Below are 17,688 nucleotides of genomic sequence, written 5' to 3'. Positions count from 1 at the left end.
TGGATACACCATCTGGAGAGGCAAACGAGCACTGTGTCTATAACACACACACACACTTTCCGGTCACCCTCCCACTGCTCCTTGTCCCTTCATGCACCCATCCAACATATCTCTCTCTTCCCCTTCTCTCCTTACCTCTGCCAGCCATCCTGCTTTCATTCGTCTCTCCCTTACTTTTCAGTCTCTCATCTCCCAAAGCAAAGCAAAGCAAAGCAAAAAGCCATTCCAGCATTCTCTCTACCTTTCCCCCCCTCTCCGTCCACTGCTATCCATCCAGCATTCATCCCTCCATCTGTTTCTTTCACACTCTCTCCGCTCATCCCGTCAAGGTACTGTAGCAATAAGAGTGCACATCCTCTGAACTGCAAAGAGCTCCAACAGGCATGAAGAATTAAGCCAATATCCAAACCAAATGTTTTTTTTTCAATTAAAGATACATTAAATTGTGTGGCACATTTGCAAACATGAACTCAACCATGGCTGCTCTTGCAGTTTTGAAGTCTTCAACTGTGTGTTCTAAAGAGAACACGTTTTCAGAGACAGGAATGTCTTTTTTGCTCATGGTGATGGGTGGCTTACAAGTCACTTTTATTTCCCAAGAAACATTTTTGTTAGATTAGTGTGCTGACATGCTGTAACCCTGCTATACCTGTACCTGTCCAAGTACTCTATACGCTGGGATTCCTTCATTACGGGAACTTTCCAGGGAAATCCTTGACAGGTCTGGTACAGTATAACCCGTTATACAGCTAGATACTGTAGATGCATTTTCTGTTTGCAGACCATGATCAGGCACACAGGAAAGAGTGCAGGTAGTTATAGTGTAGGTGCAGTTGACTTTATTCTGTTTTCAATGGTTTAATCTCAGTAAACACTATACATTACCTATCTGTAATTGGTCCTTTTCCAGAGGCAAACGTGATTATAAACTGCGCAAAAAATTAAGATAATTTGAAAAGACATAATCAGAATGTCCTTAAGTGTTTTCTATGAATCCGTTTTTTTAGGTTTTTAGTATTTTTTGGGCTCCCCAGTGTCTCTTCTACCCCAATTTTTTTTTTTTTTAACATTCAGTCATTCATTCTCATTTCAGAGATTTTCAGAATGGGCGTGTCTGAACAGGCCATTTCAGAATGGCAAGGCAAGTGACATCACTTGCCTTGACTTTGCATTGATGATGGCCAGACAGAATTGCTCAGTAGCCCCCCCCTGCCCAAAAGGACGTTTTGGTATTGCAGCTGAAAAAGCTTGGAATGACAGACAGTCAGATTGTGAGAAAAAATATCTGGATGTTTTTTAGGCTTACAACCTGTTTAAAACGTATTAGGGGGCAATATTTATATATAATATATTTTTTTTAAATTCATGGTGTAGCCCCTTTAAGTATATCGTATAATTAATTATTTAATAATTATTTTATATAATTAATTTAAGATTAAGCATAAATCCAAGAACATTTTCATGAACTAGATGTGCGCGGCTGTTCGGGCCACCTGCGTCGCACAGCATATCTGACTGATATGCCCATATACAGGGAACTCTGCATTCGTCATTCCTTGTCCCTTTCATGCCCATATATGGAGAACTCTGTATTTGTCAGTCCTTGTCTCTTTTATGCCCATATATGGAGATCCCTGATGTCATCACTATATGCCTATATATGGGCATGCTGATATGCCCATATATGGAGATCTCTGTATGTCAGTCCTTGTCCCTTTTTTGCCCGTATATGGAGATATCTGTATATGCCGTATAGGATGAGGCCCCAGTGCTGTGTTCCTACTGTATTGTCTGAACCAGGATAGTGCTACTTAGGTTCCTACATGAGTGTTCATGCATCCCTGAGCCAGCGACATCATGACAAATCGTCTCAATTTATTGTTCTTGGCAAGGAAAGTGTCTCAGACTCAGAGGCTTTTGTTCTCCCTAATCAACCGGCTGCACCGCTACTGATGCGCCACAACGCCCCTAAACCCCCACCCGAACCAGTGAGGGAGAGCGAGTTAGAATGGGAACAAGAGTGAAGGAGGAAGAGAGCGAGAGAGAGCAAGTGAGAGAGAGAGTGATTGGTGCAGGCAGAGGCATCGAGGGAGAGAAGGGAAATGGATTGTGCATATGAGAGAGAGAGAGAGAGAGAGAATGAGAGAGAGAGAGAGAGCGCGCACATGAAGGAGGAGGGAGGACGGAGAGGTGGTTTGAACGAGGGAGTGAATAAATGAGGAAAAAAATAGGGGGTACGAAGAAACAGACCGCGAGAAAAACAGAGTGAAAGAATATAGAGGATGGTAATTGCAAATCAATGAGAAAAGCCAACTGACTGCACACTGCACATATTTGTCACTGCATTGAGAAACAGCATGAGAGAGAGATTTATAAGGGAAGCGAGATTTGACACTGCACTGACATCGGGGAAAAGAGTGAATGGGGTTTGAGAGGGGAGGGGAGAAGTGCAATGAATGAGAGAACGAGGGAGAGAGATGAGGGAGACAAGAGAGGGAGCGAGAGAGTCCGAGGATGAGTGAGAAAACGAGAGAACAGAGAGAGAGAGCAAGGGATAACACAAATCCTCCCCTCCTACAAGGCTGTAATCGCATTTTTATAATTGACATATTTGCAGATAGCAGAGTCTTCTCCGATCCCGCCTAATAGCTGTGCACGGCACGCCATCAGTCGGCTGCTGCCTGGGCCCATGCATGTGGGTGTCACTGGCTTTTTCCGCGTGCGGCACACTAATCACACTGTAGGAGCAATACCCACCTGCTGAATACCAAGCTGGTGTGGATGCAGGGTGTGTGTGTGTGTGTGTGTGTGTGCTACAGTACCCTGTCCATGTGTGATTGTGTGTGGGCGTGTGTGTCTGCAGTACATTTTTGATGTAGTATGGTATGTGTGTATGTATATCCTTTCCATGCGTGGTCGGGCTCCTCTCTCCTGCAGTGTACAATGTCAGTACGTTTCTGAGCACTACAGTCTTCAGAGACAGGCTTCGCTCTGAGGCTCAGTCACACAAAATGAAAACATTGAATTGTAGATGTATTACTGAACCCCTCCACCTACTCCCGACTGTGGCTGGGTATCATTGGAAATTGATATACTGGCCAGATGGGGTTGAAAAGTAGTAGTCGCCTAGTACTAAACAACAGGTAACACACCTGGACAGTTGATGGACGGTGGACGATATGAACGGATGTTTTTTTCCCAGGTATTTCATGTCGATGCGGGAGACCTTGAGGCTCACGAGCTGTGAAGTGAGCGGGTGCCCCACGTCACAAGCTTCAAGGCCTCGCTGTCGGCACGCCTGCCTTGCTTTCAAGTGATGTAAAAAGTCATGCATGTAAAACCATTCTTTATTCACTTGCGAGTTAAATTATTCACTTGCGAGTGAAACAAAATGGGCATCCCCGTTTCTCCAGCCCACTAACCACCTCAGAGAATTCTAGCAGACCGTTCTCTGGTGGTGAGCTTATTTGCTTAATATCCACATTTCCTGGTCTGCAGGGAAATCTACAGTATTCGTAAAGTACAGCTGGGAAATGTGTAGATGTCCCACCCTACTGGGGAATTTAGGCATTCACCTATCTATCTATCTATCTATGATATTTCAAAATTGTCCTCATTTACCATGAAATATGTATACATTATCTCATCAGCACTTTGAAAAGATAACATGGTCGAGTGACAAAGGGAAAGGAGCTGTTAAGCACTGAATGCTGGGTCAGTTTTTGACAGCTGGATGTGATTCGGTCGGTGCTCAAAAAGCCATTTGCCATCCGGCCCTACAACTGACTACAGCTGTGATCACGGATCTGTGGACAGATGAGAGGATGAGGGGCGGAATTAAAATATGTGGGTGGGTGGAGGTGAAAATAAAGAGGAAATAAATTGGAAGTCAGGAGAGAAGGATTGGAACGGAGGAGCTGTGGAGGAGTTGAGAGGAGGTGGGGGGGTTAATCGATCCAGGGAAGAGGAAAATGGCGAACTGAGAGAGAGAGAGAGAGAGAGAGAGAGAGAGAGAGAGAGAGAGAGAGAGAGAGAGAGAGAGAGAGAGAGAGAGAGAGAGAGAGAGAGAGAGAGAGAGAGAGAGAGAGAGAGAGAGAGAGAGAGAGAGAGAGAGAGAGAGAGAGAGAGAGAGAGAGAGAGAGAGAGAGAGAGGCTAGGTGGGGGGCTGGCAGTGGCAGGGGGTGAGTGCAGCTACAGCTGCCTATAATTGTTCTTCATGCCTGGGTCTCTAGTGAGCAGCAGGCCTGGACTGATCCCAGGTGGCATGGAGCTGATGTGGGCTGTGTGTGCGTGCGTGAGTGTGTGCGCGTGTGTGCGCGCGCGTGTGTGTGCGTGCGTGAGTGTGTGCGTGCGCGTGTGTGTGTGTGTGTGTGCGAGAGAGAGAGAGAGAGAGAGAGAACAGTGTGTGTGTGTGTGTGTGTGTGTGTGTGTGTGTGTGTGTGTGTGTGCGTGCGAGAGAGAACAGTGTGTGTGTGTGTGTGTGTGTGTGTGTGTGTGTGTGTGTGTGTGTGTGTGTGTGTGTGTGTGTGTGTGTGTGTGTGTGTGTGTGTGTGTGTGTGTGTGTGTGTGCGTGTGTGTGTGTGTGCACACAACAGAGTGGCAGAGACAGAGGAAGAATGAGACAATTTCCAGCTCAGGAACAGGTCATGTCACTCCTGCACTGTGAATGAGAGAGCATGCTCCCTAACAGGTCACTGCTGATTTGTACCCTGTGTGTGTTCTTTATAAGTGTGTAAATGTGCAGTGTTTGCAATGTGTGCAGTGTGTATGTGTGTGCATTTGCAAGGGAGTGTGTGGTGTATTGGCTGTGTGTGTGTGTGTGTGTGTGTGTGTGTGTGTGTGTGTGTGTGTGTGTGTGTGTGTGTGTGTGTGTGTGTGTGTGTGTGTGTGTGTGTGTGTGTGTGTGTGTGTGTGTGGCTCAAAGGTCATGCTAGAGGGACTGCAGTGGCATTTCAAGAACCCCCCTCCCCCCAAGAAAAAAAAGAAAAGAAACACTGTTTAATTCAACAAGCACTCTGGTGTTTCACTCTTCCTCTCTGCGTTAAACGCAGACTGTTGGAGATGGAGAGAAGCACAGTGAAAAACAACAGAGAGAAAAAACACAGGCGGTTATTTCATCGACCTTTCTCTTACTTGTCTCTCCAATTTATATCACACACATGTACAGTATGCACACACACACACACACACACACACACACACACACACACACAGGCCAAGACAGAGGGACATAAAAGCTAGTTCTGGTTCTATTACCAAAGTGTTGTTTTACTTTGATAACGATGCCATCTGTGATGCCTCAATATCAAAAAGTATTTATGATGACAAACACCATCCTGATGTCACAAGATGAAATAAGATCTATGCAAATGTATGAAAACGTTTTCTTTCTTTTTAGGAAGATCCAATTACCCGTTCACGTTTTCTTTCCTTTTAGTGTTTGCCAAACCTATGCTGAGAAGATGTTGAATGTATTTTTATTTTTCATATGACAATATGACATTCATACAACCCTTCCAACATTATCCGTGTGCTTCTCATTAGAAGTAGTTTTACATTCATGTCATCTATCATAGCTAAGTGGCTTAGGTACATATCATAAATACAGTTTATGCAATGAATTGTACTGTAGTACTGGTTAGTAAAACAGCAGTGGAGTCGGGAAACTCATACCCAAATTAAACTCACACGTCAGTTTCTAAATGCTTCACTGAATAGAGACTGAGGGCAATATCCCAGCTTTCATTGCCGAGTTATGAGAGTAAAAATTAAATCGAATCGTGTGGATCGGGATCCACATGAGAACTGCTGCTCCAATGTGGATCTTGGACTTCATGTGGTCAGCCTGTGATATCAGTCATCTGTTAAGTCGTTTCTCAAACCTTTCAAGCCCCAAAACAATCAAATTTGAACTGGGGACCACCCACCCTGACAAGCACTTTGAATTGTAGGAGTTGAGGCATTGCATTTAGTTTGACTCGGTTCCACAGCGAAATATTGTGAAAATAGCTGATATACATGCACACAACGCCTCGCGTGAGCAAGTAGTTCGGCTATTTTCAAAAATGTTTCCTCTTTCTTAGGTAATGTTTGACAATTTGGCCAATGTTTGACCATTTCTCATAGTGTAGTTTGTTGACTACTTTTGACACAATGAAAAATTCATTTCAGAGGTATTCAAAAGGTCATAAAAGTCCTTAAATTGTCACTGTAGATATGTGCAGATATCCTGTATACACTATCCTGTATGTTGGTTTGTTTACTGTTGAGTGAGAAAACAATCATCATCATCAGAAATCAAATCATCTGGGGACCCCCCCAAAATGATTTTGGGGGGTCCCCAGATGTGGGGTCATGCATACACATTTTGGCTCCGATCAGACCAGCGGTTTGCGAGATTAGTTCCGGACGCACACACACAGCAAAAACTGCATTGCAGAACAAATCGAAAGAGAGCAGTCCTTCATATTGTGGTAGATGTAGATCTCTGATTGGCTGGTAACGCGGGACTACTAGGCCAAAGTGGGTTTTTACCTAACTTCCTCTGGTGGACCCATCATTACTTGTATCACCTGTACATGTGACAAAGTTATTTTAAGACAAACTTGATTGCTGTGATATGACACTGGATAAAATGTGTCCCTAAAATATGAAAATAATTTACCTCCGTCTTTACAGCATCAAGAAACAAAGTCAAAATATGAAACTAAAAGGAAGATGATTCCTGAATGGAAATTGAAAATTTGACTTTGTTGAATCTGAGCTCATGTACTGTAAGACATGTGGATGGTTTCCAAGCAAGGCACAGCAATGGTCTCTTTCATGGGGTCAGCGGTGAGAGAGTGAGGATCAGGGCTCTCCAGGATCATAGAGCTGTACTGTACATCAAAGTTGTGTGAATGCCTTGAAGCACCCTAAAGCAGGGGTGGGCAACTTTATAGATGGACTACCAGTAAATTGGTTTGTAAATCTTGTAAAACTGTAACATGATCAGGCCCATGGGATCTTGGATGCCGTTCTCACTTGACTCAAGAATGTAGGAGAGTCTACAGTATGGGTGGACTACAGTATCACTTGTCTCTATTTGATGTGTCCACACTGTCTTGAGTTTGCAACATTTGACAGTGTAAAAGTTCTACCCATAATCACAGAACCCAAAGAAACCTTTAATGGCATAAACACAAGCATTACACCAGGTCAGCAAAGGCTAATGTGACCTGCAAATGTGTAGTGCTGGTGTAGCAATGGATGTACAAATTATGAAACCAGGCAACGCTAATGGAATATGGTGGCTACCTCACATGTCCCCCACGGTTGACTAAGGAGGTCACCATAATGTTCTCTTTATGTCAACAATCAGAATCAAGTGGGTTTATTTGTAATCATTCAGGTACATGCAGAAAAATGTTGGTGTGGCGTGTCTGCAAGACTGTGCAAAACAGCAATACAGCAATGGATTTTAATTAAATCAAAAGAACTAGAAGAAGAATATAAGATAGAAATAAGGTTCAAAAGTACTGGCAAGACCCACACTCTAAACCTTCTATAAAAGGTCCGGAACTTTAGCCACAAAAAACCTTAGCAGCAGTGGGGGATGTGTGCAATAGGAAATGTTTAGAATTAGAGAGGAATAATTTAGTATCAGATATATATAATTTGTGATATACATCTACAGTACTGCATATGTTCCCCATTGTAGAGCAAATGTAATCATGAATGAGCAATCAGTGGTGTTTATCTCCTTCTCTGTCCATAGCAGGGGAAGGGAGTAAGCTACTCTCACTCCTGTGTACCAAAGTGGGTGCTGAAGCCTAATTATAACAGCAAAGAAAATTACTATGAACTATGAAGACGTGACCTGCCTCCAAATGCAGAGAGATAAAGTTATAAAAATAAAATGTAGCTGACCTATGATTTCCTGAAATTACAAAAAGTTGAATCAAAATGAATCACCTACAGTTGCTGAAGGTTACTCTCTGTATCTCTTTCTCTTGCAGTAATGGCCCTTAAGGGTGATTTATACTTAGTTGTGCACCGGTTTTGCACACGGAATAAACCCGATCTACAAGCTCACGTGCACAGCACTGAAAGTAGTAGTACAAATCAGGAATTAGGCCTGAAACGAATTGCTCACACCTCAGATCAAGTCACGTTAATTGTCTCCGCCAGGTCGAAGGTAGCCTGGGATCCAGCCTGATTCGCTACGTTCGGCGGACTTTTTTCTCTCTCTCCGCTTATCAGTCTGGAATGCACCCCATTGACTCGTTTTGCAGAACTACACTGGAACTACATATGTTACGTTAGGCAACGTCGTTGCTGATTGGATGTTGTTCAAACGAATGACGAATCACAACGATCACACTGTTTTTTTTGTCCCGCCCCGCACCACAGACCAATCAGAAGCCACGGCACGACTCGAAACGTTTGTCATGTCCCGCCTCCCTTGGAGATAGGAGGCATTCCAGACTGAGAAGCGAAGAGAGAAAAAAAAGTCTGCCGAACGTAGCGAAGCAGGCTGTATACCAGGCTAGGTCGAAGGCATGGCCGAGACTATGTTTTTGCCCCTGTCCGTCAGTCCGTCTGTAAGCAGCTAATCTCCGGCACCGTTGGACTGATCGGCATTAAACTGTGCATGCATACTCCTTGGAGGCCAAGTAAACACCTCTGCCCCAGATTTCTCACATCGGCCTGTCATAGCGTCAACAGGAGGCAGATCTTGGCAACAAAAAAAAGAGTTTATATTACTCCTACATATTTTGTCGAAATATCACGCAAATCGGTACACATTACCTCTATAGATTATAAGATTGGCTTCTAAAGTTTGCTGGAGTGGCCGTTTAGAACAAAATGCCTCAAGTCATGAACGCAGCGTCCGATTGCCGTGAAACTTTGCAAACACATTCCCACTAGGCCAAGGAAGAACCTCCAAACCAATTTAAATCTCTTCATGGTGGCGCAACAGCCCACTTAACTCTTGAACCATAGGTCGTACAATCAACATTTTTGTCTCCGCCAGGCCGAAAGGCATGGCGAGAGAGTATGTTTTGCACCCCGTCCGTCCGTCCGTCCGTGTGTGTGTGTGTCCATCTGTCTGTGAGCGGCTAATCTCCGGCACCGTTGGCCCGGTCACTGCAAAACTTTGCACACACACTCCCTGGATGCCAATTCAGAACCTCCGGCCCAAGTTTTTGACATGGGCCTGTTATAGCGCCACCAGGAGGCCGATTTGTGCAAAACCCATTTTTTAGCGGCGCTAGCCGCTCTATACCTTTAGGTATAGAGCGGATATTAGCCCTCTATGCCTGGCTTTTGCGTCAACGTTCTGATTGGTCAGGTGCGCCAACGTTCTGATTGGTCAGGTGCGTCAACGTTCTGATTGGTCAGGTGCGCCAAAGTTGTGATTGGTCACTATTCATGACATCACTATGATGTCATGAATATAGAATTCGATGTCTATATAAACGATGACAATGACTTCATCTTATTATTCATTTGGCTAAAGTCTCCGTCTAGGTAAGTTATTTAAAGTTAATATGACGAATAGAAAGAGAAAGATACAAGAACAGATGAAGGGTGAATGTATAGAAAGTCTGAGTTCGGGACCCAGTCATCCGTTATGACAGAATGGTTTGATAGAGACGATCGAGAATCCAAGAGTCCGTTAAGGTTCTGATTGGTCAGGCCCGTCAAGGTTCTGATTGGTCAGGCCCGTCAAGGTTCTGATTGGTCAGGCCCGTCAAGGTTGTGATTTGTCAGGCAAGGGGACTATTCATGACATCACTATGATGTCAAGGTTTATTTTTTATTTCCTCATGTTTTTTTTTGTATATATTTTTATTTGGCTAAAGTCTCCTTCTAGGTAAGTTATTTAAAGTTAGATCCTCAATTTAACTTTATCTGTCGTCGACGCTCTGATTGGTCAGACCCGTCAACAAAGTGATTGGTCAAGCTTCACATGACACATGGCTATAAACACATTATAAACACATATCGATGACATAATGTATTCAAAGGCGCCGCTACCTTCACACAGGGTGTGATTTTTTATATTACTCCTACAGATTTTATCCAAACATCACTCAAATCAGTACACAGTATCTCCATAGTCATGTGATCAACATAGATCTGTCTGATTTTCCATATTCCATCCTGATTGGCTAAGGTTGGCTTCCAAAGTTTGCAGAACTGGTCCATTTTGAACTAAATGCCTCAAATCATGAACGCAGCTTGTGATTTCCGTGAAATTTCACACGCACATTCCCACTAGGCCGAGGAAGAAAAGTCACTTGGAAATGTTCCAATCGGCCTCATGGTGGCGCTATAAAAGGCCAAATTGCGTTTTTAACTGTAACTGCACCGATCTGCGTGAAACTTTGCACGCATACTCCATAGAGGCCAAGGAAAAACATCTGCCCTGCATTTTTCACATTAGCCTTTTATAGCGCCACCAGGAGACTTATGTAAAACACATATTTTGAGATTAAGCCTTCAGATTTTATCCAAATTTCACGCAAATCGGTACACATGATCTCTATAGTCATGTGATCAAGATGGATCTGTTTGATTTTTCATATTCCATCCTGATTGGCTAACATTGACATCTAAGGTTTTCAGGAGTGACCCGTTTTGAACAAAATGGCGCAAATCATGAACAGATTTTATCCAAACGTCATGCAAATCGGTACACATTATCTCTATAGTCATGTGATCAACACGGATCTATCCGATTTTCCATATTCCATCCTCATTGGCTAAGGTTGGCTTCCAAAGTTTCAAATCATGAACGCAGCTTGCGATTTCCGTGAAATTTCACACGCCCATTCCCACTAGGCTGAGGAAGAAATGCCACCCTTTTCACATTGGCCTGTTATAGCGCCACCAGCAGGTCTAATCTTAGCAAAACACATTTTTGGAACAAAAGCCTCAAATCATGAATGCAGTGTCTGCTTGCCGTGAAAAGCCTAAGAAAAAATGACACCCCTTTCACATTGGCCTATTATAGCGCCACCAGGAGGCCACAATAACGTACCTGACCTGGCGGAGACCTGTGCTCCGAGGAGCACTTTTTCTAGTTAATATACTGTAGACCTGCAGTCACAATTCTGAGAAACTTGTGGTTACATTTGCTATAAAAAACATTACAGGGAAGCAAGTGCATCGATGAGACCAAACAAATCCATTTATGCCTGAAACAAAGTAAAATCGTCCACTTCATTCAACTTATGATGAATGTTCAACACTCTTGTTCCAAGAGATGGTCTGACCGATCAATCCTTGTGACCATGCAGGTTAAAAGAAATTGGTGTTTCATATTTTTAAGGCGTGGTGCCGAAGGGGCTAACTGTCTCTGTCCCCAAAAAAGTAGACCAATCACAGCTCAGTTCATGTTGCTACATTACGTGCATACAGCAAACATAGCTCAGCTCACACGAAGGTTCAAGCATGAAAACAACAAAACAGACAATCCCAAGCCCCAAAGGGCATGAAAGCCCCAGGGCACAAGCACCCTGAGGAGTAATTTCAGACACCTCTTATACACAAAGAACTCTTCTACACATAGAACGCTTCCCTCAGTGGTCCTATTATGTATAAGCATGCTATGCTAAGATACTTAATAATCGTTATGCTGACAGCTTCAGAATTAGTGGACTGTGGAATCAGCTGTTGGCTGGACTCAGCAGGTTTGTGACTGACCTCCTGCCGTGGATCCAAACAGTCTCCATGACTAGACAGGTGATGCAATGTTGTACAGAAATTATTTTTGAACAAACCATATGCATGTGTGACATTCTATTAATGTCTGCCACTACACAGGGAAGCCACATTGTTATTAGGTTCTGAGTTTTGTTTATTGAGACATGAGTCTTCAACTCAACATCCATCTGGTCTGACACTTCAAACTGGCTAGAGAGCACTAAAAGGGTTGGCACTTTTTAAATATGATATCAAAGAGCTTCACCACTTCATGGAGTCTTACAGTTCTTGAGACAAGCCATGCGTCTAGAAGAGAGTGGTTTGACATTAAGGTGATAGTTAAGACATTTCAAGCACCTACAGCCACATGTACTATGGCAGAGAGCTGAGCAGGGCTTTGGTGGTAGACCTCACCAATTCCCAAACATCAAAGTCCTAGTTGAGCTCCTGCTCGTGTTCCCCATCAGAAAGTCCTGTTGCAAGAGCAGCTTTTCAGACATAAAAGGATGGTATGATTGTCTCAATAACATCTTGACCCATCTCCAGCTCTCTCTCCTTGTCCCTACAGTGCCTAATCACACACTGCAGAGAGAGCATTTACTAAGAGGTGGCTGAGTGGACTTCTCACAGTGAGTGAATGAACAATTTGATAAAAGACAGTGCAAACACATACACTGACAACAGTGTTTGTTATAGAAGGCTGCTGGTTTCAATACAACCCCTCCCACACACACATAATCTCACAAATAGAACAGTTTTAGTCCCTTTATGATTTGTTTTGTATATAGTTTTTATGCAGTATATTTTCACTTAATGATGTCTGTGTATTTGTGTTGCTCTTGAAAATACATGTCATATGTTCATTTTATACAAACGACATATCCATAACTACATATGTAAAAATGCAATACCTTACAATCAAACAAAAGTTGAATAAAAATAAGTCAACAAGACACATGCTCACGTGCGCGCACACACACACACACACACACACACACACACAGTTAACAAACTATTGTATTATTATTTAAGATGCCGTCCTTCAAATTCACCGCACAATTTCTGTTGCTCTCTCACTCCATCCATCCATTCTTACCGCCTCCATCTTTGTCTTCTTCCACACTATCACATCACTATAATAGTGTGTCAGATGTATCATTCTTCCATCAATCCTTCATCATTCCATCAACTCATATAGCTGTCCCTTGTTCCTGCATGTCTCTGATCTGTTCTACGGGTTCAGTGTCATTCTTTCATCAATCATTCATCGTCCATTCTTTCATCCATTTCTATACTTCCTTAATTCTGGCTTCGATCCTTTCTGTCTCTCCCTCCATCATTCTGTCAACAGTATATGCAAGTGCACCCCCTGGACATGACGCTCATATGTCTTTGGTATGACCTGGCCGAGGAATATAACCCTGAGATCTCCCAGTCTCAAGGCAGAATGTCTAACGCTTGAAACCTTGCCCATATTTGGAGTCATACAGCAGATACGTCAAGGACAACTGACGTCATAGATAGATAAGTCCAAGATCCACATTAGACCCACGCCGTTCCCATGTGGATCCAGAGATCCACAGGATTCAATATTTTATCCTGCAATGTTAAGGATTCCATGTGGGAAAAGGGCAAGAGTGACAGAAAGGCATCCTGTCACTCTGTCCGTCTGTCTCTGTCTCTCCAAGGATGTTGGTGAAATAAGTTCCACAGTGGAGACAGATAGAAAGACAGGAGACACTTTATTGTAATACGTGACTCTGTCTGTATCTCTGTCAATGTGACTGGCTCCGTGTGTGTGTGTGTGTGTGTGTGTGTGTGTGTGTGTGTGTGTGTGTGTGTGTGTGTGTAAGACATGCTGACACACACACGTTTTTGCTTGTCAGAGCCACTACAGATTCCCTGTGCTGCAGTCTGCCGGGGGTGATAAGCTGACAAAGAAAGCATCTCTTTGTGTGTGTGTGTGTGTGTGTGTGTGTGTGTGTGTGTGTGTGTGTGTGTGTGTGTGTGTGTGTGTGTACGCACTACCTGGGTGAGCTTTGCGTTACTGGATGAAGGGAGAGGGTTGGACACCATTGGTCCAAAGATGTCCTCCTCACTGATTGGTTGAGTGCTGCTGGAGGCACTCCCACTGACACTGCTGACCGTTCCACTGGCAGGAGCATCTGAGACAATAAGACAGAATTAGAAATAAGAGAAAAACTAAAACATAACAACTATGACAGTTGTAAGTCTATTTTACACGCTCCTAATAAAATAACATCACTTAAACCCTATACACTGTACTTTGTTGACTGAGGTCCCACAGGGCTCTATATTTGGTCCCCTCTTTTTTTCCCCCCTCTACACCAAATCTCTATGGCGAAAATAGCCGATCTACATGTCGCCAAATGTTTGCTTATTATGGCACGCCCAGACTAGGGTTCAAGTGGCTGAACATCCACAGCTGACATTCAATACAATGAACACATAATTGCACACTAAGAATCAGAACTTTATATTGGCTGAGCAATGAATATGATCTCAATTCATGGGTTTCCTTTCTCACCTGCACTTATTTCTGTGTATTTTAATAATGTTACCTTATTTGTACAGTTTTTATTGTGCGAATAAAAAATGAATACATGAAAAGAATGCTACCCCGTTGACTATCAGGGACATTCCTGACAGTTGCAGGACAAGTTTGGACGGAAAAATAATATCTATCTGTATTGACACGGTTCTCATGTTGCGGAATCGTAGAATGGCAGCAGTACATCAGCCAGCCAGCCAGCCATACATACAGTACACACATAAATACATTCACAGTACTGTATGTATCTATCTATCTATTAGTGACAGGCACACAGTCTGGCACAGGTAATCAAATATTATTTGATCTAAACATCATAAAATGTTATACAAATATTTGATACAATATCGTTTTACAAATAATTAGGAAAGTGTCCAAAGTAAATCACCCAAAACCTCTCATTGAGGCTACATACTGCATCATCGCACACTAGAAGAATATGTACCACACAATTTTTTTTGAGAATTCCACTTGGAGAGCATTGAGTTATATAGGTTATGTAAGTTCTCCAGTATAGCACTTCACTGTATAGAGGCAGATCATAAAGAAACTGATGTTAGAAGTATGTCTGGGTTTTATAAATATTGAACCAATGAAAAGCATTAAGAGTTTGTGACTGAATAATAAGTACATTTTTAGTTTTTCTGAAAAGTATCAGTTTTTGACATGGTTTCCACCCGACAGTGACGATATGCGTTCCATACTTAAACAAATGCATGTTTAGTCTAGACCTGAAATCAGTTGCCCAAGAATGCCACGCATCATGTTGTGTACTTGTGACCGAAGACCATGACAGCATTGGTGCCTCTCAGCATTGGGAGCACGGATGCACAGCCATAAAGTAATCCAGCCTGAGCCCTCACAAAATCACATTTGGACCAATCCGGCCTAAAATGAGTTTGACACCTCTGTATTAAGAGGGTTGAAATATCTGTTCACGATCATGCCGGCATGATGAGGCCGTCACCTGGCTACAATCCCTGCTGCCATGATCACTGGAAAGCCTGGGCATGACACCCCAAATAAATGTGTTTCAGTTGTTGCAACCAACTCTCCTAGACACTATTTGCTTGGCAACACAGTTAGGGGTGCAGTTAATCCTTTGCGTGTTGAATGCACATGAGACCCTTTGACCCTCAACAAAGGAGCCCTTTAGAGGTGCATGCTGATCCTCTCCTAAATTCCATGTGCACACTTTACTGTACGACCATCCACACCTCCAATGTCATCATTAAGTATGCAGACGACAAGAGGGTGATAGGCCTGATCGACAGCAATGAGACAGCCTAAGGCCGAGGTAGAAACACTGACACTAGTGGTGCCAGGAGAACAACCTCGTCTTTTATACATACGACTCTTAATCCACATGTTTTGAAACCATCTATTGTACAGCTTATTCAATTTTCAAATTATTTTACTTTTTTTTGGGCTGCAACATTAATGAGCCCCTAAAATGTGGTGTGCCAATAAAGATTGATCAATTTATTTATTTCAGAATTACAGGTTTGGCGGCTGCAAAAGCCACACAATACTTTTGTGAATTTGTTCCTGCAAGGGTAAAAACTAGTGCTAGTTTCTGCGTGTGATTTCTGTACCATGCCAATAAAAGACCCACCAACACAAGAGAAATGTCTGTTCTGTCCTCACAGCATGATGCTAGAGCTGTTAGAACCCTGAACAGGAGAGGACAGCATGTACTTACAGAGAGAGAGAGAGAGAGAGAGAGAGAGAGAGAGAGAGAGAGAGAGAGAGAGAGAGAGAATGATAGAGAGGGGAAGCAGTAAGGAGGGGGAGAGAGAGCGTGTGTGAGAGAGAGGGAGACGGAGTGAGAGTGCAAACAATAATATACAAGGAAGCTAATTTTTAACAAGAAATAGAGGGCAAAAAAGATACATGGTGGAAAGAAAAGGAAGATTAGAGAAAGACAAGTAGACAGACTTAAGGACAGAGAGATGAGGTGGGGCAGAGTGAGAGAGACACAGACAGTCAGAGAAAAATAAGATTTTGTGTTCTTCAGTTACTCTGCTCCCCCCAACACACACACCCCCATTCACCAGTCACCATGGAAATAAGTAAGGGTGAGAAAGAGTCCCTATCAGTCCTTGCGGTTGGATGGAGGGATTGTCCCCTCCATCTATTTATTATGGGATATCTCCACTTCTTGAGCCTGCTCTGGGCCTCACCATGGAAACCACACACACACACACACACACACACACACACACACACACACACACACACACACACACACACACACACACGTACCAATGCAGAATGTATAATCATATTTGGTATCCAGTATTCTTAACACGTAAAAGAGAATACATCATTATTTTAATTGTTTTCTCGCTAAATTAGCTTAACTCTCACAGAGAAAGAGAAAGAGAGAGAGAGAGAGAGAGAGAGAGAAGAGAGACTGACACATTCACAGAGCGGGAGCACAGGGGAGAGAAGAAGGAGGGGGACGGAGAGAAAAAGAAAGGCCATATAAAGCAGAGTTTCTCTTATTCATGAATAGCTTTTTTTAAGTACTACACATTTAAATCTTGTCAAATACAATGTCTGGTAAAGTAACTTCAAATACTCTACGCGAACACATGTAAAATGTTACGACATCAAATTCAATCACAACTAGAAGGTCACACAGGGAGACACCATTCTTATTGTGACAGTGCTCCATAATTACAGAAGCAGAGAGCTCCTCATGCATGACTTCAGTGAGCCCTGTTCCGAGTGGACCACGCTGGCCAAGGTAGCCTGCATTCTCTCTGTCTCCACCGTGCCAGCTGAGAGAGGCATCTCAGGGTTAAATACATTTGACTTCATGTTGGTAGAAGAATTCACATCACTTTTTCTATTTTCTCATTTGAAAAAACGACAAGGGCGTGTGCCGATTTAGCCTTTTTGTATGTTGACAATTGACAAATGTTGAGTCAACTTGGAAGGGCTTTATTTGGAATCTGTAGGACTACATGCCACTATAGTTGACAAAGCTGGAAGGTTTTTAGGTGACCTCGTTTTCCTCCCTAGTGTGGCCCGAATGGCCGGCCATACACGGCTGTATAGAAAGAAGGCTACTAGAAGCAGTATTGCAGAAAAAACATGTTGCCAGGCACCAGCTTTGCCTAGTGGGAACTGGTATGGAGACATAGAGAGATTGTATTTACTGGTACAGACAGAGCGAAAGAAAGCAGGATCGATGGAGCAATGAAGGGATGAAGTGAATAAGGTTTAGCTATGTGAATGTCCCAGGCAGTGTTGCCAGGTTTTGCGAGATAAACAAGCAACCAGGTCTATGACAACAAGCCCAACAGAAGCGACTAGTCTACATGAGCCCTTTATTTGAAAATAGCCGATCTACAAGCTCACAAATCTTGAAGAAAATGGGAATAATTTGGAATATTTTTTAAACATTTTAACTA

The 17,688-nt window shown here is 43.0% G+C and overlaps 1 protein-coding gene across 5 annotated transcripts in view; it reads right to left on the bottom strand.

Moving 5' to 3' along the window:
- The window catches only part of LOC311059338 (stromal membrane-associated protein 1-like), a 120,095-nt gene that overhangs the window by 19,495 nt on the left and 82,912 nt on the right, over nucleotides 1-17,688 (bottom strand). For all 5 annotated transcript variants that reach the window (XM_084077155.1, XM_084077156.1, XM_084077157.1 and 2 more), the window contains exon 7: nucleotides 13,723-13,859. In XM_084077155.1, coding sequence (XP_083933281.1) covers nucleotides 13,723-13,859 — 137 coding nt within the window. The remainder of the gene's footprint in view (nucleotides 1-13,722; nucleotides 13,860-17,688) is intronic.

This window comes from Gymnoscopelus microlampas (assembly GCF_963454915.1).
Source record: "Gymnoscopelus microlampas genome assembly, chromosome: 13".
NCBI lineage: Eukaryota > Metazoa > Chordata > Actinopteri > Myctophiformes > Myctophidae > Gymnoscopelus > Gymnoscopelus microlampas.
This window is presented reverse-complemented; position numbering and strand designations above follow the sequence as displayed.